General features: G+C 41.8%; 2 protein-coding genes across 6 annotated transcripts in view; both read left to right on the top strand.

Moving 5' to 3' along the window:
* Positions 1 to 126: 126 nt before the first annotated feature.
* On the top strand, positions 127 to 3,536 carry BoYb (Brother of Yb). Its single transcript, XM_017172245.2, has one exon. It carries the CDS (start codon positions 200 to 202, stop codon positions 3,386 to 3,388), a length of 3,189 nt encoding a protein of 1,062 aa, XP_017027734.1. The 5' UTR covers positions 127 to 199; the 3' UTR covers positions 3,389 to 3,536.
* Positions 3,537 to 5,732: 2,196 nt separating this feature from the next.
* The window catches only part of Liprin-gamma (liprin protein kazrin), a 41,089-nt gene continuing 21,437 nt past the window's right edge, over positions 5,733 to 25,384 (top strand). For 3 of the 5 annotated variants that reach the window (XM_017172007.3, XM_017172002.3, XM_017172008.3), the window contains exons 1-3: positions 5,733 to 6,112; positions 7,078 to 7,245; positions 20,171 to 20,204. The gene's annotated coding sequence lies outside the window, so the exon portion shown is untranslated. The remainder of the gene's footprint in view (positions 6,113 to 7,077; positions 7,246 to 20,170; positions 20,205 to 25,384) is intronic. The other 2 variants (XM_017172003.2, XM_017172005.2) reach the window with 2 other exon arrangements.

Here is a 25,384-nt window from a genome sequence, read left to right as displayed (position 1 = left end):
TCGATTGGCGACAACGATTGTTCAAGAACTTTGATAGTATCGAGTTAATCTTTTTTGTGGCGATCTGGCAACGCTGGTCGCTGCGCAAACACATCGAAAATCGATAAACTTTTCAAAACGGAAGCTTTTCGGTAATCGTCGTGTGCTAGGGCCCTTTTTCGATTCAAATTTAAGCGAACTGCAGCTTTTCTGCCGTAAAATGGGAAATACATATGATTGGGCTTGTATTGCAGAGAAGATTGATAAGATAATCATGGAAGAAGACTACGAAGTGGGCGGCATTATCCGCGCAGACCCCATTCGCCCCCTAGTGGCCCCCAACTGCTCGGAATTAGTGGTGGCGCATGCAAAGATTGCCCTGCGTCAAGTTCGATATTTCTCCGAGGTGTCCCTGCTGCCGCACATCCTGGAAACGATGCAGAAACTGGGCTTGTCGCGCCTGCTGCGCCTCCAAAGCTACTCGTGGCCCCACTTGCTCGCCGGGAATGGACACGGAGTTCTGATTGTTAGTGCTCCGCGTAGCGGTCGCACTTTCGGCTACATTCCGCCGCTCTGCGACCTAGTGTGTCGCGCCCTAACGGAAGGCACGCGCCTGCGCGGCTGTGCAAATTGGTATCCGGACCGGGAGGGTGCGCTGGCCGTGATCTTGGTGCCGAATGTGGAGCGTGTGCGCCAAGTGAGCGCTCTCTGCCACGCCCTCCTACGGAAGGCGGCTAACGAGGAGTTGTTCACCCTCACCCTGACCGTAGACGCTTTAAAGAAGGTGGAGCTTATCCATCGCCTGCTAAACGGCGTTGGATGCCTGGTGGTCACGCCCGCCCAGTTAGTGGGGATACAGGAGGAGGCGCCGGGTCTGCTCCGCTTTCCTCGGCTCCAAATCGTGGCTTTCGACGATGTAGACCTGATGCCGCCCGACCAGGTGCAGAAGGCGGAACAGGTTTTACAAGAGATAATTCCCCGGGGGCACTATCCGCAGCTGGTGATGGTCTCGCGGTCGTACAATCACCGGATAATGGCCAAGCTGACGGCGGCGAACAGCCACCCGGCGCTCATATTCGGCGACATTCTGGAGGCAGCTGTGTACGGCGGAACGCGCATCAGAATCGCCTTCTGTAATTCGGAGAGCAAGGTTAACGAGGTGTTCCAGGCACTGCAGCAGCGTCCGCCCAAGAAATACCGCACGGTGGTTTACTGCACCGACGACCTAGACATGCGTCGCCTGGTGGTGGCTCTGGAGAAACGCAGTCACGCCTGTCTGCCCTACTACCAGAACGCAGACCTGGAGGTGCGCGAGCAGGTGCATCGCTGGATGGGTGAGAGTCGGGACGTCATCCTGTTGTGCACGGACGACTGCCCGGAGCTGATCATCCGGCATGCGCACACGCTGATCCACTACGGCATGAGCAGCACCTGGGGCAAGTTCAAGATGCGACACCTCGTCATATCCGGGAATCTAAAAAACAGACTGGCTCCGGCACAGCCCGAATCGGAGGATGTGCCACTGCATTCTCTGGTGCTGCTGGACCACGAAAATCAAAGGCAACTGCCGCGTCTCGTGGATTTCCTGCGGCAGCACCAGAAAGTGGATGCCGGCCTGGTGGAGCTGGTTGCGAAGATACGGCAGGAGATGCAGAAGGAGAAAGGCAATCAGAACGCTTTGTGCCGCCAGATCATGGTGAAGGGCAGCTGCATCGATCCTGCATGCGACGAACGTCACCAGGTGACAGATTTGGACCAATGTCATGCATCTGTTCCCGTATCAGGAGACGTGAAGGTGAAGTTGGTGAGGGTCTATTCGCCGACGCATTTTTGTGTTTATCTAGAGGAGCACCTACCGCCACAGGGCTCCTGGCAACCGTTGCCCAACCTGGCGGTTCAGCAGATGCGCATCCAGTCGCTCCAGAGCACCAAGCCGCTCCGTTTTTGGCCTCCAGTTCCCGGGGTCATCTGCATGCACCACAGTGTCATCAACGAACGAATCCGGGTGCTCCAGGTGCCCCCCATTAAGAACGCGAATCTGGTGAAGAAAGATCTGCTAGTGCTGGTGCAAGCCATCGACACGGACACTCGCATCTTTACCACCAAGAGCGGCAAACTGTACAAGTGCCCGGCGGACCTTCAGGAGTTGCCGCCCATGGCAATAGACATGCGTCTGCTGGGTTTCGTGCCCTACTCCGAGGAAGGCGACTGGTCGGAGAAAGATCGCCGCGACTTCGAGACTAGGTTGAAGCACTTGCCCAAGAATAACTTCCTGCAGGCCCACATTCAGTTCGCCACCGCAAACACCTTGTTCGTTCGGAATCTGGTGGCCATGACATATGCCTCCAGCCTGAAGATGCACGTGCGCAACCTAAGCCTTACCCATACACTAATGGCTGACAAATTGATCAAGAGATGTGATGAGGCGGAGAACAAGATACTGGCCTTCTTCATGGCAGGAGTAGAACATGGCAAGCGGGAAATTAGGGAGGAAGAATTTCAGAAAGAATTGCAGCTTGAAGACGAACTGCAGATGGAACAGGAGGAGGACCGAAAGGAGAATGTGTCGCCCAATAAGGCTTCTACAGCAGCTTTAATCCAGACCAAGGAGAACCAGCTGGAGAAGAAACAGGAGCAGCATATAGCATCCCCCATGTCCCAAGATCCTCCTGAGCTACCCTCCGAAACAGACATCATAGCCCAACTGTACGAATGCTTTATAAGATGTTCTGTGCAGCAACAGCAGGAGTCTGAGCAGAATCCAGTCCCAGTTTCATCCTCTACCGCCACATTTCTAAATAATGTGATGATTGGTGGGGCAGTAAAAACTCCTGACAAACCAAAGAAGCAGAAAAAGCCAAAGGCAATGAAGGATGCACCAGCACCAGCTTGTAAGAATCTTTGCCAGCAGATGCAGGTTCAACTTCCTCCAAACGTGATCCGACTGACGACCGGTTACTATCAGACCCAAACTTCCTTGCAGCTGGAAGTTCTACTGCCCGAAGAGGTCCACGAGTATGCAGCCTTGATGGAGAAAGGACAAATCTTCTTCTGGGCCACTTGCCAGTCCTCAGAACTCAAGCATCAATTCGTCCTGACCCTGAGCTTTCCATACATTTCCCTAAGCCACCGCATGCGTGGCCGCACCGTTTACATTAGTGTCCAAAAGGCAATGACTGCCGTCGATCCGCTGCACTTTAGCGCCTACCCATTCATGAAGCCCAATCACGATATGTTTGCCGAGTTCGAGGACCAACAAAATATGCAAGTGACAAATATCAACCCATATGTAAAGGGACTGGCTTGTGTAAAGCAGAATGTGCAGAGCCAGGAGGAGAATCCAAGCTATGAAAAGTATTCTGACGGGGCTGAGCATCCTCGCATTCAGCGTAAATTATGCGAGGACTAGGTGCAGTTTTCTAAAAGGTCTATCAGGATATAGATGATTTATAAAATTATCAGCTAGAAGTAGAGGGAAAATTACACAAATTTTAATATGTATTTGATATGCATGAAAATGTCCTTTTAACTTATGTTTTCATTAAACCTTCGAATGGATTCAAAAACATACCTTTATGTAAAATGTTTTTATTTTCTTTATTGCGTAAAAAAGGGTTTAAGCTTAAGCAGTGTAATCCTGGCTTTGTGTCATTGTAGCCATATGACAATGAATGTCTGAAAAAGGGGCCTTAATAATATTACACTTTAGCTGAAGCCCCGAGACCAATTCCTTTTGGACACAACCCAGTTGGGGGCGCAGGACCTTCCACCACCTGGACAGCCGCTTTCGCCGCGGGAGAAAAGGGAGAATATGCCTTGCGGCCGTTGCAGCACGTGCACATTTTGCCGCGCTGTCGAGCGCAACACTGAATCACACTTAAAGCAGAGCTGAAAAAATAAAGCGTAGCTGTTCGAGCAAGGTAAACAGAAAGCAAGGGGGCGGACAAGGCGGGGGCGGCGTGTAAAAGGGATGAGTGCGCCGGCGACTGTTGAATTGAAATGCAAATTTGGCAAACCCCCTTCAATTTGCATGATATCGCATCGCATTGCATCGCATCGCATCGCGCCGAGTCTCGTCTCGTCGCAAGGATGCTGACTTTGTGTACCCTGTAATAGGCAAACATTTATCCGCACACACAGGCCAGTGTAAGTGGGTTATGGGGCTTCCCCGCAAATGTGTTTGTTTGCTCTCTCCCTCGCAAACACATTTTGAAAACTAAATTAAAACCACACCTGCTGCTGCTGCTGTTGCTGCCGCAGTGCCCCCCCACTGGAAATAACTCACAATCAATATTAATTAAAATGCAGCCGTATTCCTGGTCCCTCGAGCACCTTTTCCCCAAGTTTCTGGCGAATCGAGGGTAAATTGTGGGATTTTTATATATTTTTGGGGCGAGGGTAAAATGCTGCACTCCCCCCGCCACATACACAGACTTTCATAATTCGACTTAAATGCTGCAAGGCAATTTGCAGTGGCAGTCGTGGCAACAATAACAGCGGCTAGAGGAAGCGCACATTGCACATTCAACAAAGTGCACATTCAACAGCAACAACAACTAGAGCAACAAAAACAACAGCGCCAGAACAGAAGCAATGCGACATCGCATGGAAACAACCCACTCGATGCCAGCAGTCAGCAGACAGGCGAGGCCCACCCTGCTCTTAAAAAACCATATTACTCGACAGTGGAGGCTCAAATGAGAGGATATTTTAAATTAAAAAGCTTTTTTAGATAATTTTTAATTTAGTAAAAAAGTTATTTACAAATTATTATTTCATAAAGATTCATTAGATTAATCTATAAATTATTAAATGAGGAAAGTTTGTGGAAGGTCTTTTGATTTGTTGTTGTATTGACTTTATATTTTGATATAAATAAATTGTTAAAGAAATGTTTAAAATATTTAAAGCATTAATATTAATAAATAGTTTTCTATTATATTACCTTATATAGTATATTTAGGAATTGGATCACTAAAGTAAGATCCCCAACGAAAAGAGTCACCTAAGTTATAGGACATTTTTTAGAACAAACCGTAAAATCTACAGTGAATTCTAATCTATTTAAAAACTAAGCAAAATTTTTGACTTATTTTAAACTAAAACCACAAGTTTAAGATATTGAGAATCATAACCGAAACAAATAATTTTATAAACATATTTCCACGACTAAGAGGTATTTGGACATGTTTTTTACTAATAAATAAATAAATAATAAAAAAAGATAGTTCAGTTTAACTGAGGTTTCAAAACCTTTGCTTTTAAAAAGGTTTTATTGATCTACAATTGCTTCATTTTAACGAGTGCCCACTGTACTTGAGTTCACCATTAACCACCACCCAACCCCCGTCGATCCACCCCCATAACAGTCAGAGCTTTGAAGCTCAGCTTACGGGCATGCGCAGGGGCGCCGCGAGAGAGCTCGAGAGACGAACGCCCAAGGGGGTTGGCCATGGCCGCCGACTCATTGTTTTTTGCCATTTTTGGGTTGGAAGCTCTCGGCCGGCGGCGCTGTTGCGTTGGCGTTGCGTTGCGCCGGCTGTTTTGCCAAAAGTGGTAAGAGAGTGGTTGCCACCCGGGGAGGCAGGGAGGGGGGAATCTCTTGAGAGAGAGCCAACCAAGAGAGAGAGAGTGGGCTGAAAAGCTCGGCTCACCTTGCTGTAAAAACTAGCAAAGTTCAATTGCGCGTTTGTAAATTTTCTGCGTGTGTGCGTGGTGTGTATGTTTTTTTTTTCGCCAGTTTGACGAAAGACTCGCGCGAGTGCGGTAGCGACTAACGGTAAACGGCAGCTCGAATAACGGCCCAGCGACGCAGGCTTGTAGCACAGTGTAGTGTGGTAGTGTAGCATAGTGCAGTGCAGTGCGGCGTAGTCCAGTGCTCCGAAGTGAAGTGAAGTCGGGGGTTGAAAACCATAGGCCCATAAAATACGAAATAAAAAACAAAAGTTTGGCTGCTCAGTGAGAAAACGCAAAGAAAGCTGGCAAAAAAGCGATAAAATACATATTTAACACAAGTGTTAGTTCAGTGTTTTTGTGCGGTGCGAAAATCCCACGACAATAGCAAAAGGAAAATAAGAGGAAAATCCAATAAAAACATGGCCCGCTGTGCGTTCAGCCTCACATAATAGAAAAGGTAAGGGGGTGCACAAAAAAAAAAAAAAATAATATTTGTACAAATAAATTAATAAAATGAAATGAATAATTAAAAAAGAATGCGTTATAAAAATATTTTAAAAATAATAATGGAAAATGTCTGTTTGCATTATTTAAATACTTTTGAATTAAAAAAGAGTTTTGGAAAAATCAACAATACCATAATAGAAGTGGATTTTATAGAAGACAATTATTAAATTAAAAATAAAAGCAGAAAATTGTTATTTTACGATATGTTTTAAGACAATTTTGTATACTTTTCACTAAAAAAGTAATTGAATTAAAAGAGTATTGAACCTTATAAGGAAAATAAGATGAAAACTTCTTTTAAAATAAGTATACAAATATTTAAAAATTTAATTGAAAAGTTTAAAAACAACTAAATAACATAAATAAACATACAAATTTAATTTTAAAAAGTTTTTACAGCTATAAAATAAATTAAATTATTAAAAAATAAATTTAGACTTGGAAGCTTTTTCTTTAAAATATGGTTTCCTTGCTCCAATACATACTCAATATATGCGGTCTTTGAAATTATTATTATTAAAAATAACTTAGTATTAATTCTCCCTTGAATATATTAATATTGGCATTAGATTAGTTTATTTTTTCCAGTGTGGTTTAAGCGCTATATAGCTTAAATAAACTCTGGCGACCACAGTTGTTTTTTCTCTCTGTTTTAAAACAAATCTCACACAGCAGCCAAGTGACAGAGTTTTAGTTTTCCGCCTTTCCACACTTTTCAATATTTTTTTGCGGCCAAGCCGCGGGCGTGGCTTTTCCCCATTTTATTTTATGTTTTCTTTTTTTTTTTTTTTATGGAAGGACACGGCAAAACAGCATTTCAGTTTTCGTTGGCTCCTTTGTTCCAAAACCCTCTCTTTTCGGTGGTCCCCGCCCCGCCCCAGTCTCTTTCTGTGTTAATTTGTCGTGCATTTGCAGCTGGAGAAACAACGTCAACAGCGACAAACTGGGGAATAATAAAACCCCCCCCCGAAAAACCAAAAACTAAAGTTGGAAAAAAGCACGAAACGAAAGAGGAAAAACAAGCGCGGAAAGTTGCTCGCTAAATAAAGGATTTCCTCTATCCAGCTGGAAAGTGTAGAGCGGGTGAGTTTGGCTCAAATGAATATTAATTGGCCTGGCCGAAAATGAATGGCTGCCAACGAGAACTATCTCTCCGTCGGCGGAGAGTACAAATTAGTAAATTACTCGAAATAATTTGTGCAATTAGTGGCTGATTTTGGCCGCGTAATTCGATTGGGAAGTTTGGGAATTTCAATTTCGGCAGCACTTTCAAATTTTAGAACTAGTTTTCGGTCTATAGTTAAAAGTTGTATAATTAAAAAGATACCTACAGGATTTGATTTCATTTGAATTAATCCCTGCAGAAAGCAATAAAGCTACCTTTTCTTAACCATTATTTTATCTGCCGGGCTGTTGTCTCAACAAATTAGATCAATTTTAATTGGAAAGGCCTGTAAACAATAGATTTCTCTCGGCACCCTTCGAGACCTTTAATTTTCGAAATCTAGTCAGAGCCACATCCCTTCCTCACCCAATTCCCCCCGGATTTCGATTATATGCCCTCGTTCTGGGCCATAAACTAGAACCTTTTCAAAAGGTTAGGCACACACGCAGGCAAAACAGAAGCTATTTGCCTGTGGGGGCTGCGATGCCAGGATACCAGGATGGATTCAGGGAGGCGGGAGACGGGAGGAGCAAACAAACACAATGACTGTGAAGTGACCAGTATACAAAAGCTAGTGCTGGCCACTTGCACTCCGGCTGGGAAAAGGTTTCCAGCCTGTTGGCCAGGATGCGATAGGATATAGTCTGCGCACACATTTCCAATGCAAATTTCAAATCAGAATCAAACAGACGCACATGTGGCCTGTGTGTGTGTAGTGTGTGGTCGGCTGTTGGCTCTAAACAAAAGAAAATAAAAGCTGGCTGAATGCTGAAGTGCTTAAAATGCGTTTTGTCAACATTAACCCGAAATGGCCGGACGAGCCAGGCGGGCAGATAAGCGAGTCAGTCAGTCGCTCCAAGGGGCGGCGGCTGGGGGCATGATTAATGCTGCAGAAATTGCTTTCGGTTTTGCCAGCGAGCAACAGCTACAAGGGGATAGGGGAAGCCTTGAATGTCAGACGGATTCCAGAGATGTCACACAGGGAAAAATAAAGACCTTGAACTAGGATTAAATTGTAAAGAAACTACAGTTTTACAAGCCTAAATAATGTTTAAGAACTAGACAAACTTTTCTTTTGATAGTATGATCAGTCTCTAGGACAGAAATAACACGAATATTTAGAATCTACAGCTCTACTCTCTCCATAATTAATTAATTAAATATTTAAAAACAACTTTAGTTAGTCTTTAACCTAGGTATTTTCCCCCAGTGCATGTGAAACTGGCAAATGCACAAAGCCATAGAGGGGAAAGCGCTCCCGGCCAAAGGGGGTTGCAAGCGGGCGGGCGCCTGTTGCCCGGCCAACCCTCAAGGATGCTGCGTTGCGTTGCGCTGCAACCCTTGAGCCCGGGCTCCGGCGTCTCGCAATGCACGGGCAACAACAAGCGACAAAAGGCATGAATAATTCAGATGGAGAATTCAGCTCGAAGATGCAAGGAACGCCGCATAGTCAAAGAATGCTCGGCCATACACACACCGGGCTGACGGAATAACGAGCATAAATCCCGGCTATGGGAGCCACGGCCCTCGAAATAATTGCTTTGAGCTTGCTTTTCCCCGTTGCTGCACCCCCTTCGTGGCATGGAAATTGTGACGATGACACGGGTTTTTCCATCAAATAGGGGAATCATTAAAGTCCTCCCTCCCTTATCCGATTAGAGGACAGCTTAAGCTTTGGGACATTAGGCGGAATTATAAGTGCGCTGCGTATAATAACCCCTTTGGGCCATGGCTAGTCGAAGGCGAAAACAACTCGCGCTCGGGGCGTGGCCTGACCTGGCCCCATTTGGCGCTTCTGCCGTGTTTCCATTTTAGCATTTTACTATTTCCACGCTTAGCACGTATTTTGCCAGCTAAATTAGATTGCGTGTGGCATGTGGCACAGGTAACAAAGGCGGCGGCTGAGGTCGAAGCAGCGGCAGGTGCAAACTGTGCTGTCGACAGCCAGCTCTCTCTCTCTCTCTTTGAGCCAAACCTCTTCTGCCACTGCCACATTTATACCCATTTTCCGCGTTGCGTGTTTCCCTCAAAAAAACTGACTGCAGGTCTCGCCTCTCCTGCGAAAAACTTATGCTCGGATTGCTAATCTCCTGGCTGCAAATTAATAATGTTCTGCCAACTTAATCAAGAGAAATGCCAAACATAAAACTTTATAACGAACAAGCTTAATTTCGATAAAAGGTTGGCTATAAACTGCTAAAAAGTAAACTCAATAAGTTATTAATTTAACAAGAGGCAAGGTGAAAAATAATAAGCTGCTTAAGATGAACTTGTAACTATTTTGAATAGGGAGTTAATGTTTAAATGCAAAAATCGCTCTGGGAAATGTTGAAGTTTAAGGATCTTAAAAATTTTATAATATTTATAATTTTAAATTTTTACAAAATGTATTTTTAAAGTTTTTGATTTGTTCAAAGTTTATTTTTAAATCTGTGATATTTCCCAGTTTGTTTAAAAATAACTAGAGAAGATAAAACATGTATATATATCCATGCTGTTTCGATATCTTATGATAAATCTATTTTCTTGTCGATATATCAACAATTAATTCGATTTATTATCAATTCAATTTAATCGATTAAACTGATAAATAATAATAAATAAATATGTCAGATATTAAGTGATGTTTCAGGTCGAAATTTCGAAATTTTCTATTCAACAAACATCTCTAATTTCAATATATTAAATATTTTAGGTACTACATCAACCTGAATAAATTTTATTCATGTTTATAACATTTAATTAAAACCCCAAAGATTGATGTTTCTTATTCCAACTTCCGCTGAGTTTCCTTTTTTGGAAATGTGCGAGGAATTTGATTTTTAAATTGCAATAAAATATTCAGTGCCCAAGTTACGCCACTTGCCCGCTGACCAATTAAACTTTAATTGAATTACAACTTTTCGAATTCCTTGGCACTCACCCAGCGACGTCAGCAGCAGCGTGAGTGTGAGTTCAATGTCAGCTGTCGGTTGCTGGTCGCCAGTGGGTTAATGATGCGCAACGACTGAGGAAACGAAAGCAAAAGCCAAGAAGCTCCGAGGGCTCCAAGCTTCAGGTTCAAGCTGGAGGCGAGCAAGAGCAACCAGAGCAAGAAATCACAACCCACGCAAATCGACGAAGCGTCAAGAGAAATCATTTCATTATAGGGCCAGAGACTCTATAAGTTTCTAGAGCGTGCACCGCCTCCGTCTCCATCTTCGTCTCTGCCTGCGCGGCCTAAGTGAATGAAAATGAAAAAGTGCTGGTGGCACACACAAGTTACGTGATCGGAATGATAAACCCGGGCTCAGCAGCAGACATACGTGTGTGGAGAGGGGGTGGATTCAACCCACAAGTGGCCAGTGGGTGGTGAGCAGGCGAATCAAATAAATTTTCATTGTACTCGCGCTCCGCTGGCTTCCCTTTCTATTATTGCCAGCTTTTGTTTGATGGACTTGAATCTGGAATTAATTAAACCGTCACCGTTTCAGCAATGACCACATCCACAGCCCCCAACTAAAGCCAAATCCGAATCGAAATCAAAATCTGAAATCCAAAATCAAAACGAAATTAGTGGCCAGAAAATTGTTGCGCTAGTCACTTGCTGCTGGCATTATGAAATCCGTACAGCCCTAATGGGCCTGGCAGATGTCACGGAGTTCATGGCTGCCAAAACAAAAATGTAATTAAACTTTTAATTAAATGAATTAAAATACCATCGCGATGACATCTGTGGGGAAATTGTCATAACCCCCATGACAGCAAACGCGGATGTTGTTGGCAATAAAGACAGTCTCAGAGATTTAGGCTGCACTGGAAATATATCATATGTTTAACTAACTTAAATTAAGGTGTTTAGAATTGATTTTATGCCAGAATACAAACAGATTTTGTTCTTTTTAGAAGACAAGTAGAGTAGTTGGTTTGTTTTAGGTTTTTCTTAACAAAAACTTGTGGAAAAACTAAGCCACTGATCCAGAATTAAAGCTTGGGAATTTCTTTCAGACTTTTTTAGGTGAGTTGTAATTTACTTTAATAAATTAAAATCTAGTAATCAGATAAACATCAGTCTTTTAAGAAAAAAACATTTTACTTATTAACTTCCTTGAAGAATTATCTTTAAATTTCTTCCAGTGAAATTAGCTTTGCTTCAGTTTCTTTGAGCTCTGCCAGCCTTTAATTGGAGACAAAAGAGGCCAAATGGAGGCCAGGCCAGCTCTTTTTGAATGCGGTCAGCAAATGGCCGGCCACGCCCACCGGTCGCCCTCATTTATTAGATGGCCTGCGAACCAAAGAAGTAGAGCCACAAAAGCGAAAAGGCACGAGCAGCGGTGGCGAATGTGTAACCATAAACCACCCAGTTAACCACAAAAACGATTTTGGTTCACCTCTATACATGTGCATGTTAATGCCACCGGTGGGTGGTGTATGGTGGTGGCAGGAGTTGGTCAGGTGGTACATGTATTGTGTGTCATGCACTTTCAACCCCGGGCATCCTTGCAAAAGGAACCCATGAGTGATTGTCGGGCAACAAGGGCAAAGAAAACTGAAGCCAATGAAGACTAAATTGAGCAACAGTAAAGCAATAGAGGTGTGTTGTGAAGGGGGAAATACAAACATTTTGTATCTAGATACTAGGAAAAGTTCTGAGATATATTTATCTAAACTCTAAAACTATCTTTGAAGACTTTAAACCTTCAAGAAAGTGTACATGTTCTTTTTTCCTTGAAGATTATTTTTTATAGAATTTCATATAGATTATCTGCTTAAAAATAAAGGGTATTACAGTGTCTCACAGGCCATTACAGCTTTATATATCTTTTCTGTCTTAATGTTTTATGGCTTGTATCCTTGTGTTTTTTGGAACAATTCCCCTGGCTATAGGTACAAGAAAAACGGGGGAAGATTCAGATGTTGAGATAGAAGGAGAGACACATGGAGAAAAAGCATGCAACAGTCTGCTAAACATGGCCCACTTGGCAGGGTTGTCAGGTTTTCATTCAGTTGCCAGTTTTTTGCCCCAACTCTCTCTCTCTCTCCTTGTTTCATGTTCATTTTTCGGTAGTTCTATTTGCTTGTCGCCGAGTGACATTTTGGCTGACGTTGGCGGACTTCCGCCCCCCTATACCCGCCCTCGCCTCTGCTCTTAACCCCCTGTTGCCCGCAGGACCCAGAATGACACGTGCTGTTGGCAGTCGACGTGTTCACTCCCATTCTCCGGCCCTCCTCCTGGACTTTCCCCTTTTTTTTTTGGGTTTGGCTTAGCCGCAGTCGAGAGTTTGTTCATTACTTTAAGCCCGGGGCACTGTGGTGCCAACTCCCAAAAATACGCACTATTTTTTTATATCATTTAAAAACTAGTCAGTAAATCCTACTGATAGAAAGTTTAATGAAAACTTGGTCACAAAATTAATGCGATATGTTTTATGTTTCACTTTATACCAACCTCAACAATTTAAGAAACAAATAAAAACTGTGGTAAAACTTTCTGAAAACAATATGCTTCAAATTGATTTAAGCCAAACTTTATGAGCTCGTTGAAAAACAAAGCAAAACTCATATGCAAAACAAAATGAGAACCATGAATGAAATAAGAGAAAAATAATAATTCAATAAAAAGTTTTTGTGAAAACAATACAAGGAATACAATGTGGGAAAAATTTAATTACCGCTCAGCTTCATAAATAAACTGAAATGTATATACAAAATAAATAAATATAGGAAAACCAAATGGAAATATGAGCATTTTATGTATAACCAAAAATGCATTAAAATGCTGAAAATATAATAAATTATATCAGAATAAGTCTTACTTTAACGAGTCCAAGGTCTAAGCTGCTATGAATTTTAACCTACGTTAGTTTAGAGCTAATAAATTCTTACTTTACGGTGAAAAAATCAAAGGTAATTCTTAATTTAAATTGAAACCTTAGCCTTTCTTTTGACTTTTCTATTTTTTTAATGCTTCCCCTTTATTGCTCCTTAACCTTTTTTGAATGACACTTGACCACTGTTTTATTGTTTCCCCCTTGGGCCCACCGTGTTTTTAATTTCTTTTGATGTATTATCCCCAGACACCTCGCTGGGCTTTTCACCCCCATCGATACCGCCATCGGATATCACCCCTGGCACCCTTGCGACAGCCTTGACACTGGCAATCGGACGTGAATTGTTATTGGGTTTTTATCTGGTCCAGTGTTTTATATGCAGATTTATGCAATTCCCATTTGATAGGTATATATTCCCGGCTGGGTCAGGACAGCAATTTCCGCTGGACCCAAGGACCATTCGATTCAATCAAAAAGAGAAGCGGCAGCGGCAAAAAGAAATTCCAAACACTCATTCATTCATTCATTATTATTGACAAATAACCATAAACAAAGCACCGCGGCGTGGGAAATTTTTAAAATATTTGTGGTTTCTGGTGTTTGCTCCTGCTGCTCCTCTATACATTTTTTTGTGTGCATAAAAAATTCGCTGTTAAACCCATAAAAATTCCATCAGCATCGGAGCAATTCCATTAGCACGAAATGATTTGATGCGGTTTTAGCTTCTGTTATCTGTGGTCCAAAAGGAGGACTCTTTTTTGGGGGGGGTTTTAAGGGGAGACAGGAAGCACAAGTGGATTGAAAAGCCATAAAGTCATCCTCGGCTTCCTCTTCGTCTCCTTTTTCAATGCTTTCTTTCACATTGACTTTTAAGCTCTCTTCTCTGACAAGGATTTTTTCGCCTCAGCAGTTGGCAAATTTAAAGTACTTTCCTCGGGAGCTTCTTCTTGTGGCTTAAATTGCTTGGACAATTCCTCTCCTCCCCAGATGCAATTTCCTGGTCACAGGTCCTAACCCTAGCTCTGACCAATGATTGCTCTCTCTAATCACCTAATCCCAGTTCACCGCGCTAGAACATCTGCTACTCCCACCAAAATGGTGTTCTCTAATTGAAATGTACTGGGGAGTGGCCCAAAATCCCATTAGACGCGAATCTCTGGCCCCGGGAGTAACATTCTACGTTTCCACTTCCAGGCGGATAATGTGCAGGCCCGAAATTGTGTCTCATATATATAGAGTGGGTCGGGGTGGATATGGTTACGGATGATCGCCTTTCATAAGGTGTCCAAGGTTGAGTTGTTAAGGGAGTATAGGTTTATCATTATTTTTAAAATAAGTTTGAAAGAGTTTTTAAAGAGTGTCTATGGTTCACTGGGTAAAAACTATTCGGGTTTCTCATAAAAATTAATACAAATAAGAAGAAATTGACTTTTAATAATAATATTTATAAAATAGATGTTAGAAAGTCTCAATTTTTCTTATTAAAGATTTTATATATTTGTTTTTACTAGCAAATTTTATTATAATTAAGTTTTTAACTCTTATATTAGCTTGAAAATTGATTGCTTTTACACAGAATTCAGGTTACATTTTCTCTCCGTGCATCTGGAAAATGTCAGGATAATGTGAAACGTACACCTCCGAAAGCTGGGCGACAAGTGGTGCCTCCTGGTGAGGAATTTAAGCACACATTGCGAAAAAGCTGGAAAAGCGAGGGGCGAGGTGGCAAATGCAGATGCAGCAGCCGCAGCCACAAAATGCCAGGAACGCATAAAATGCCGACATTACCGCCGACGTCGCTGGTGGGGCTTAAAGGGGGTTGGGTTCGTTTTCACCCTACACCCCTTACGGTGTTGGGGAGGGGGGAAAATGTGAATGTGATAAGCAATGGCAGCAGGAAAAGCGCCTCTTTTGTGGGCTGTGCTGGGAGGTAATGGAAAAGGAAATTGAGTGTGTGTAATGCGTACTTATGGCGCACATTTTAAATGAAATTTTCACTGGCACTACGCTTCCTGTCGCCTGTCTCCTGGCTGGCCGGGACATATGTATACCCCTATATCCTGTATCCCTAGCTTCCGCTAAGCAATTTCGATTGGATTGAAGTGCGGCATGCGGGCAACAACAGGTGGCCCTTCTGGAGGACACACCTTGGAGTGGGCTGCATACTTTGCCGGCTTCCGCTCGTATGTTTCGCATATTTGCCTTCGTCCTTCCTCAGCTCCTTCCTGCTGCTGCTGCTGCTGCTGCTCCTGCTGCTGCTGCTATCCTTTCTGCCTCGTTTTATTAAATTCGTGCCTGTCTGCTGGGGGCCAAGTCATGGTCTTGGCCAGGAACTTATTCCCGCCAGTGGGAGCGGCTTGGATACGCTTCAACCTTGGCCCCGCTGCAGGCACAATTAATTTTTCATGTAGTCTCGAGGAAAAACACTGACAGAGGAGGAGGGGAGAGAGAGAAAGGGGGCTAGAGATATATAGCCCGGTCAAATGCAATATTAATTGGTTTGGACTGGAAACAATTCTGTTTAAATGTAGCTCTTGCATCTTGGTTAGTAAAAAGCATATTAAATTTCAAAGAAGCAATTAAATTTTATTCGAATACTAACGACTTTATAAAGTGCGAGAAAGTACTCAGGAAATCGCATGTTGTGGCTAAAAATATTTAAACTATAAATGCATTTCCCATATAAGCTGGTCTTGTTAAAACCTGGAACGTTTTAAGCCATTTTAATTCCGTTTGCATTTCGGTTTATTTATTTCCATTTTATTTTACCTTTAGGATTCCGTTTTATTACTTTTTAAATCCATGCATTTTCACTTGGGCAAAACAACAATTAACGTTATCTGCTTGACATGCGTGTATTTGGTATAAATATCCTGGATTTCCTCTAAAGGGAATTTTTATTTCAGAGAGACCTTTGTGCAACGCAAACTCTGTTTAATTACATTTTTATAAATGTACTTTTTTATGCTGTTTAATATGATTACAAACTGTCGATGCAATTGAAACTCTGCGATATCTGAAGGACATGGTTTTTATATTTTTATAAAAAGGATTCGAACTTCGTATCAAATTACATTTGGTTTAGGGATGGCAAAGGATACTTCGTCTATATTTGAGGCAAAGTTTACATATCGAACGATGTAATGAATAATAATTAATTATTATATAATATTATTTAAATGAAAAATTAAAAGTTCTATATATTTATCCAAATTTCAGATTCCACATATTTTTTTTATAATATATCAACCTTTTACTTTTGATAGCATCCCTAATTTGTCAGAGAAAGACTGCTAAATTTGCTGTCATTTTCATTAAGTTTCGTGATTTTTTTTTAATAACTTCCCCACTTTGTTGACACAATTTTTTGCAGTGCCTCAACTGTCATATATATTGCTACAATGCGACAAGTTCTCTGCATCTCTCACTCGAATGTTTGTTGTGTTTCTTTGCTCATTTGCAGGCGAGTCGCGTTCTGTGCCGCCTGCCATCGCCATGGAAAATAAATTTGTCAACTTGCAGTTGCCGGTCTTGCTGGCTTTGCCTTTGCATTTGCGATTCGCAATTCGCAATTCGCTTGTTTTCCCCAACGCTCGGGAAAACCACGAAAAGAAAAAGAGCAACGTGAGCTCCATCTGCTCGGCAGTTTGTTAGCTTTTTTGCCATCAGCGGCGGCTATAACACATTTCATTTTATTGTCACGTACCCAGAGTCTCTCTATATATGGCCGCTCTTCCCCTTCCCCAGTCGATTTCTATTGACTGGCCGCCATATATAGATATAGTTTACAGTTGTCTCGTCGAAGGTTGTTAACTATCGTTGGGTGTGGCCACGGCTGAATTTAAATTGCGCTTTATTTAAGCCAGAAAGTCTTCGCAGTCTGAAAACCATGGTTGCAGCATTACATCACTTAATTAAGACAGGGAAATATTAATTAACACAACGAGCAACCGTATTAAATACCAATTACTTTATTGCAAGAGCAGCACATCTGTTCTCTGTTTGATTAAATCTTTCATAAAGTGGTAAACTATTAGCTTACACGGCCAAGTGTCAATTTGTGTGCCTATTAAGTTAATTACCTGGTAACTTTATGTTTTACCAAGGCAAAAGTTGTGTAAACTATGGACTCTCATTACAAATGGAGCAGCTTTAAGGGGAATCTGATCTTCATTGCTTACTTGTAATTATAATTTAAAGTATGCTAAGCCAAAAACAATGAAAGAAGTCATCAAGCTAGAGTCAATAAACTAATTAATTATGATTCACATAATTCCCAAGAAAAGAAAGGGTTTACTTACTAAATTTTAAGTCAACTACTAATTAATCATCAGATACATATATAGTAGCTAAAAAAAACCCTAGCACTCCCTTCATATAAATACAATGAAATTTAACTTACTCAAGTTAAAAACTAAAGAAATTCTGCATTTAAAATGTAAATGCAATGAAGAAAAAGTGTGACTACTGCAAAAAGAACTAAAACAATTTCAGCCATCTCTTCGCTGCTTTTAACTACCATTTTCTTTTGCATTTTGAATGGTGTTGAGTAAAAAACTTTGTCATTTAATTCCAGAATTCATTTAATAAAAAAATTCCGTCCGCGAAACTCTCCCAAGGAAAAAACGACAAGAAAGCTGCGAAAACATTTGCTCTTTGTTATCAACAATTGGAAAACACCTGAAAAAAGTTAACTCCTGCTTAAACTTTGGGTTCGGCATGAAGCCAATTAAAATTCTATGGAATGAATTAGAGTGCAGGCTGCATTCACATTCGCGTCACGCTAATTCACTTTGCAGTTTCATCTTTTAGTTACTTTATACCTTCTCCGGCAGTCGTGGAAAATAGTTTTTCCAGCAGTCCTCCAGGTTTTTGCTCCTCTATTTTATTTTTTGTGCTGGGTGGCAGACACGGAGGATTACATGGAGCCCGGACAGAAGTCAGGTGCAGGCGATGCCGGAAATATATGTATTTAGTATGGGGGGGGGATAGAAAACGAACAGACTTATTGCATTACTTACGCTAAATAACCACTTACAAAGTGGCATTAGGCGACGGAGATGAGCACGAAGGAATGATCCTGCCGAGGTAATGACGGTGATGGTGATGAAGCTCATGCTGGGTAACTTCTCATTAAGGAAATGCCATAAACACACTCAAGGGTTGTGTTGAGAGTGCAGAGAAAAAAAGTGGTATAGAAATATGCAAGTTAAAGTTGTAGATTTCCCACATAGTTGAGTTGGTTTAATAAAAATTATCAAGACAAGAATTTAACTTATGGTAAAACTATAGAAAACATAGAAAATTATCAAACTTGTCCAGTTAGGTTTACAATGTGATGTTTCTGCTATTTTGTAATTATGAAAATGCTAACCAATAAGGTTGCCGGCGCGCCCGCTTTAGGGCTGAATTAACAGACACTAAGGACACAAAGGGGTAAACAGTACTCCCCGTATGCCTTAATAAATAATAGGAAAAAAAAAAAAAAAAAAGGTTTACAAATTCTTATGGTTAGGAACTAAAAAGAAAATAAGTCAAACAAAACAAAGCTTATGTGAAAATGCCATCATAGAGCGGGGAAAATCAAGGCACCGTACTCGAAATATGCATTCCAGTACATGAATGTATCTGTATCTGTGCATGCAAATTCTCCTGTGTGTATGTGTATCTGTGTGTGCGGTTAAGCAGGAATACCAAACACACATACGTAAAGGGAAAGCCCGGAAAAATGCTGTCTGTCTGCGCTTCTTCCCTTTTGATTGAGTTTCCAGTGCATGAAATTTGCATTGAGGGAATTGTTTTCCTCATCCATTTTTGTGTATTTAAAATTTAAGAATATTTTCAGTTTGCTGTTCAATAACGAGGCTCGGCTTGAAGAGCTTTCAAGTGGAATGTTTGAAACGAGAGCTGCAATTAAGAGCCACCTACTAGATACTTGAGAATGTAGTTACTGCCATAAATGAATTATTTACACAAATGGGCTGAAAACTAGTGCTTTGTTGGCCAATTGTTAAGATTGTGGGGGCCATCAATTACCCAGGCAAGCAATGGTTATTTAAATATTTTTAGATTGTACATGTAAATGTATTTAGTTCTTTGTAAAATCATTGAAAAAGCTCAAGAGATTGTAAAGGCTTCAAGGGAATTTATGTTGAGAGTTGTTTCTAACAAAGAATTATTTGGAGATACTTATTGAATTGTTATAAAAATTTAATGGTCACTAAAAATTGAAAAATACAAGATTTCATAAGCATCTCTTCCTGGCTTGTAGTTTTACATTTTTAGCTTCTAGATAAATACTCTAATGTTCATCCGCCCTGAAAGTATCTGCAAGCTGTATCCGTGTGCCTGCTAAGCGGTTTAACTTTCCGTTTGAACTATGGGCAAATTCTCTGCTCAAACTATTTTTCAAGTATTTTCCGCCTTCCTTTAAGGATTTGCATTCGACTGCACTGAGAATCTGCTGGGCTGTGCTGTGTTGTGCTGAGGCTGAGCCTGAGACGGGCTCTGAAATCTAATATGGCAGAAAACCCAATTAAAACGCTGCCCAAGACAAGGAACCAGAAACAAGGCAGCAACAATGGGCGGGAATGGCGGCAGGAGCCTCCAATAATTCCAGGGCTGTGGCCCCAGACAAGTTTAATCTCTTTGCCCGATGCAGGCAGCTGTGCCCGGAGCTCAGTCGACCCGACCCGGACTTGAATTTGTATTTGGTTTGGGGCACACTCCCGGGGCTATGCAATATATTTCCGAGAGCAGGGGCAAAGCGGAAATAAATAATCACACTGAGAAAAGGCCCTAGGGCTTAAGTAACTAGCTTTAAATACCTTTAAATATACTTACAATACCTAAAATGTGTTATTTTATGTAAATGAAATAGTTTAGCATACTTTTACACTGTTTATTAGGAGATTTACAATCTCTAAAGAGGTAATTCATTTAATTTAAATAAATATAGATATAATTCTCTCCCTATTTTCTCTTTGTGCACTCATAAATATGTCTCATGTTTGCCTTTCCCATTTCTTTGCAGAGAGTGTCACTAATTGAATGCTTATTGCTGGCTGGTAAGTTTATTGAGCTGGTGCTCAATCGAGGGGAAGCCATTTTAAAAAGGGGGAAAACGGAGACCCAGAGGGATCCAGAGTTAACATTTGGGTTACTGGTTCAAGCTGGTTGACAAATACTTGGTCAAGTGCTTGGTAAATGCCGCACTCCTTTTGCGGGAAAGCTTTTAGCGAAAGTGGATGGCGTTATGGAAATGCCAGCTTGAACCTTGATCAATATCAGCAGCGCAGTTGCCCAACCCAATTTCTTTTCTCTCGGTTTCTCGGTCTCTCTATTACTTTGGGCCATAAAGTGCTGGGAGAAGGACTAATCGCTGGTCAGCCATAAAAGGGCGAGAGGATAAAGTTGTGGGGTCCTATAAAAAGGAAAAGGGTAGCTTTCACGACGGGCAGTACTATCACACACATGTGGTTTTTGTAGCCACCGCGGTTGCAGTTCCGTGTGACATCTTAAGTGCATCCTGGCTGCATAAAGGTCGCAGCCACAGCATATCCGGATCCGGCTGATGTTAAGCTGCCGCTTACCGGACCCGAACCCTTACCCGGACTGGTACTTTTACTACGGCAATTTGCCGGAGACAAAGCCATCGGAAATCTTGCCCGTTGTGCCCGGGTTGTGTTCCTTTGTCGCGGGAGTTTACAATGTACGAGTGTACATGCCACACGGCCAAGTATTCATAAAGATTTGATGGAGCCAAGGAAGCCGGGGATTAGTTGTAACTGTTCGGTGGTAGAAGCGCGTCAAATGGTTTTAAATAATTTAAGGAACAGCGTGGCAAGTTCTTATGCAGGGTTAGTGCCACACATAAAGGAGTCTTCACTTTGTTTAATTTTCTTCTCAAGTGAGCAAGATATTTTAAAAAGTATAAAAATAAACTCTCCAAACTAGATTCATCGCTGTTTTTATTTAGTAAGCCCTAAATCAATCTTAGCTTCATTTTAAGCTCATTTGATTTGTTGTGCGTTTTCAATAAATTCCAATTAAAATGGAAAAAATTCCTTGAAGTATAAACTCAACATCATTCAATTGCTTCATCATTCGAGGAGTTTTTCCATCTTGATCTCTCTTCGTTTTGTTTTCTGTACAAAGCCACCTCCCTTTCCCCATTTTCCATTTTCCTGTTGCCTCAAATAGTATGACAAAAGTAGCTTAACTTGTTTTTCCTTTTATTATTTTCCTCTTTTTTCCTACATTTTCCTACCATTTTTTTTATTTCCGAAGAAGATTTATCGATGACCGTGCCAACTCATACATAAACTGTTCATGGGAGCACGTCCCTTTGCCATAAAAATTCGAATATGAGCGAAATATTTTGGCATGAATAAAAAACTAGGAAACTACAAATTCCTGGGGAGGCACTGGCTTGCTTACGACTTTCCAGTTGATTTGAGGCCATCTTGGGGGCCACATATCCAGAGTCTGGCATGCTGGGAAAATATGTTGTGCTATTAAGGTATATGTATGTTTGTTGCACATTTAAGCAGACTTTCCATTTAAATAATCTATATAAGCCTTGAATTTAAGCCTCTTTAAGCAAATCAAAGCTACTTGAGGGACTTAAAACCCCTCCTTCTCGAAACTCCTTAATGAACCCATTAGGCTTTCAATTAAGTAAAGTTTTCGCAACGTGTGGGTCCGCTTATTGTTACAAAACATTAAACGATTTCTCGCCGAATAACTCCATGCGGTTGCCGCACGCAAATCGACCGCAATGGAATAATCCCCCGGCGTAGAATTCCTGGAATTTCCCCTGTGTGTTAATTGGCTTCAAAAGTGGGCGTGGCCAGGTGGCCATCGAAATTGAAATTGAAATTGAGACCAAAGCGAACCGAGAACCGAAACCGGCGCTGATTATCTGCTCGACCGCTGCCCGAACACGTTCAACTGGCGTGAGTTGGGCCAATAAAAACTTATTAAGCGATGCTGAGGACGCAGGACTCGAAAGTTGCCATAAAACCCGGAGAGAAGGCGACGAGGGGAGGGGGACGGTCGAGGGCTAAAGGATAAATGGAGAAACATTTGGCAGAAATGTGTCGTCGTTGCTTTGGGGCAGGACCGTAATAAAAACGGGGAATAAAACGGAATAAAAAAATGTATAAAAAATGCGCATACGCCGCATTGGCTTCGTCTGCGTCTGCCTTATAATAGACATTAATAATATATCGCTGCTTCAGCATCCACTTCCGCTCCAGACTCCATCTCATCCGATTCCAGTGGCAAGTGCGATAAACCGTTTAGCAACATCCGGGGACAGCCACCACGGAGTATAAAAGGGAGAACAGGACAAGGAGCAGGACTTGGTCAAACACTTTGCAAAGGAAATTGCTTGTATCTCTATCTGTATCGGGCTAAATTTACATACTAATTCGATTCATTACTCGCCCCTGGGCTCTGGGCTCTTAATTGAGGTAATCAATGCATCTGTAAGCTGATTTGGTTCGAGTGGTCGCTCTTCTTTGGCCCCAATCAGCTTACGTTTCCATGCAGCAGCCGCTGCTCCTTGGAGTTTGCTTTTCATTTTCAATTCAACTGCAGCTGGCTCCTCCATCGAATTCAATAACGGGAAATATAAGAAATGTACGCAAATATTTCGCAATAAGATATTTGCTCTCATATATGCACACACAACAACAATGGCATCAGCAAGTATTGGCAAAACTTTGGCGACTCCACTTCCGTTTCAGTCAACATTTTGCAGTGCCATCTGCGGAAAGTTTACTGCGATAAATGAAAATAGGAAGCCCAGAACGAGCAGCTACAACAAGATGTTGAAATAAGTTGTCAAGCCAACGCATCCGGCTGTTTTTCACCGAGCTCCCCCACTCCCGATGTACGTATGTATGTACTTTTTGTTTGCCATGTTGGGCGTGTATAGTTTTCCACTTGTCTGACTGCGGCGGCTGTCGGCGATAAGCGCGCAGAGCATTGATAAACAGTCCTGCTGCCTCCTAGGAACCACAACTTCCAGCTCCCTCCCAGCTCCATTTCTCCTCCTTCTCTCCTGCTAAGGCACGGATGAAGTGGATGTCAGTCGGCGACAATAGCGATGCGGCGCTCACAATCGGTTGGCTTGACAAAACGACTGCCCCTTGGAAAGCTTACAGGGAAAAATAATACTCTAGGGGGTAAAGTAAAGCCCAAAAGATGATTGTCACTTATATATTTTAAATATATATTTAAAAATAATACTAAAAATCTTGAAGTGCCATGGAAATCTCTTTGAAGTTGAAATCAATTGAAATGACACAAAATGTTAGATCAAATTTAAGAAATATTTTGTATTGGGTATTTTAGGAAAAATTGATTTTTTTTTTATTAAAAACCTGAATTTTATATTATGTTTAATCCTTTTAAAATAGGGTTATCCTAGCCACCGCAACAATTCTGTATTAGATCCTCATAAATCCTTTTTTTCCTCTGTATGTCAATCACTCAAACGTTAAGGTTGAGGTCGCCTTTCTTGATTTTCTGGGACTGTGCAGGATACACGATGTGGGGGGAGGAAAAAAGGCAGAGAAACTGGGGGGAAAATATGGGAAATATATATGAGAGAACTGAGGAGGGGGCTGAGGGAGGCGACTGTCAGTGGGACACTTTGCTGTCAATGGCAGTTGAGTTACGACAAAGCGAGAAATTGCATGGCAGCCTCGCTTCCTTGAGCTCCCATCGCTTGTGGAATTTTTCACGCGTCACCTGTGGCAGATAGTGGTGCCCATACCCGCTTATGCCTCTCCTTCTCCTGCTAAGCAGGATGTCTTTGACTCTGCAATTGTGGAGGGTCCTGGGCCTATGGAGCGAGAGTTGAATGAACTCTCCCGTAATCGATGTTCTCAGTGCGTCTGTGGGACAGGCCTGGCCCTTGTGCCTGCCATTGTTCACAAGCATATATCCTGGCACCGATGGTGTCTGCCAGGATAAGCCCGAAATGGCAGGAGAATAGGCCCGTTCACTTGACGTTCATTTGATAACATTTTATTAGCATCAGACGGCGGCTATCTCACGGCTGCACTTCGCATTTCACATTGCTCCAGACAGATAGCTACAATGAATGTCAGTCACAATAAACACAAACAGTTGCCATGTCCACGGGAGAGGGATGGGTGAATGGATGCTGAACAGGATGAGGATATATCGGAGAGCGATTCTGTCAGGTGCAAAACTCCGTACGTGGCTGCGGCTAGTCACGTCTGCCACTCGTATTTATGGATGGCACTCCACAGTGTATAACTACATTATGAGTGCCAGGGGGATTCACTGGGCTCGAGTCCTGCCCACAGGATAATACGCAGCAATGGCTCTCATTTGGATTACTCCACCCTGCTGGTTGATATGGCAATTGAATTTGCTTTTCTGTGTAGTTGCCTTTGGCTGGTAGAAATCCACACTGAATAGTTGAACCGAATAAAGGTAGTATTTTCTGAAATTCAAATAATACGAGATGAGAAACACATTCTTTGGCATATTTATTTTCTGATATTACAAAGGAGACATACGTATATTTTCTGGGGTATATGAATAAAGTTTTATGAAAATATCAGACAAAGCTGGGAAGCACTTGTGCAAAATAAACATTAAAAATAACACAACACAGCTTGCTAAAATCTGAATAAGCAATTTTGTGAAGTTACAAGCAGAGCCTGGAAAGATATCAAACTAAAAGACAATTTGAGATTGAATAAAAGCAATTTTCTTTTAAAATATGAGTACTTTTCAAAACGAAAAATGCACAAAAGAATGTTTAATTTAGTGTAAAAGTAAGATGAAATCCAAAGACAAAATAACTTTTAGTAAATTTGACACCAAGTCTAGTCAAAAATTAAGATGAAATTGCATTTTCTCCACCAGTTTCCTTTGTGGCTGCACATTTTTATTGAGTCTTTCATCAGAATAAGTCTCTAGCCGGGGTCAAATTATTTATGTGTTGGCTTTCAAGCTGACAAAACCATTGTCGCTTGCTCTGCGAATGACATGGAACAATTGCGGTATAGTCGGTATATTGAATTACAACATAATGTAAGTCTGGAGCTGTAATTGTGCAAAGAATATTCCTGGCCCCCCCTGGGATACTCTCAAAAACACTGCTAACCACTGACATTTCTGGGTTCTTAGCTATTTCATTAGAGGGAAATTTTGCTTTGTGGCTTGCCTGTAGCCTGTGTCTTAGCCAAGTGAAGTTGTG

The sequence above is a fragment of the Drosophila kikkawai genome, chromosome 2R (genome assembly GCF_030179895.1).
Source record: "Drosophila kikkawai strain 14028-0561.14 chromosome 2R, DkikHiC1v2, whole genome shotgun sequence".
NCBI lineage: Eukaryota > Metazoa > Arthropoda > Insecta > Diptera > Drosophilidae > Drosophila > Drosophila kikkawai.
This window is presented reverse-complemented; position numbering and strand designations above follow the sequence as displayed.

Excerpts from the sequence above, each read along its gene's own strand:
- BoYb (XM_017172245.2), top strand. The coding sequence starts at position 200 with ATGGGAAATACATATGATTGGGCTTGTATTGCAGAGAAGATTGATAAG.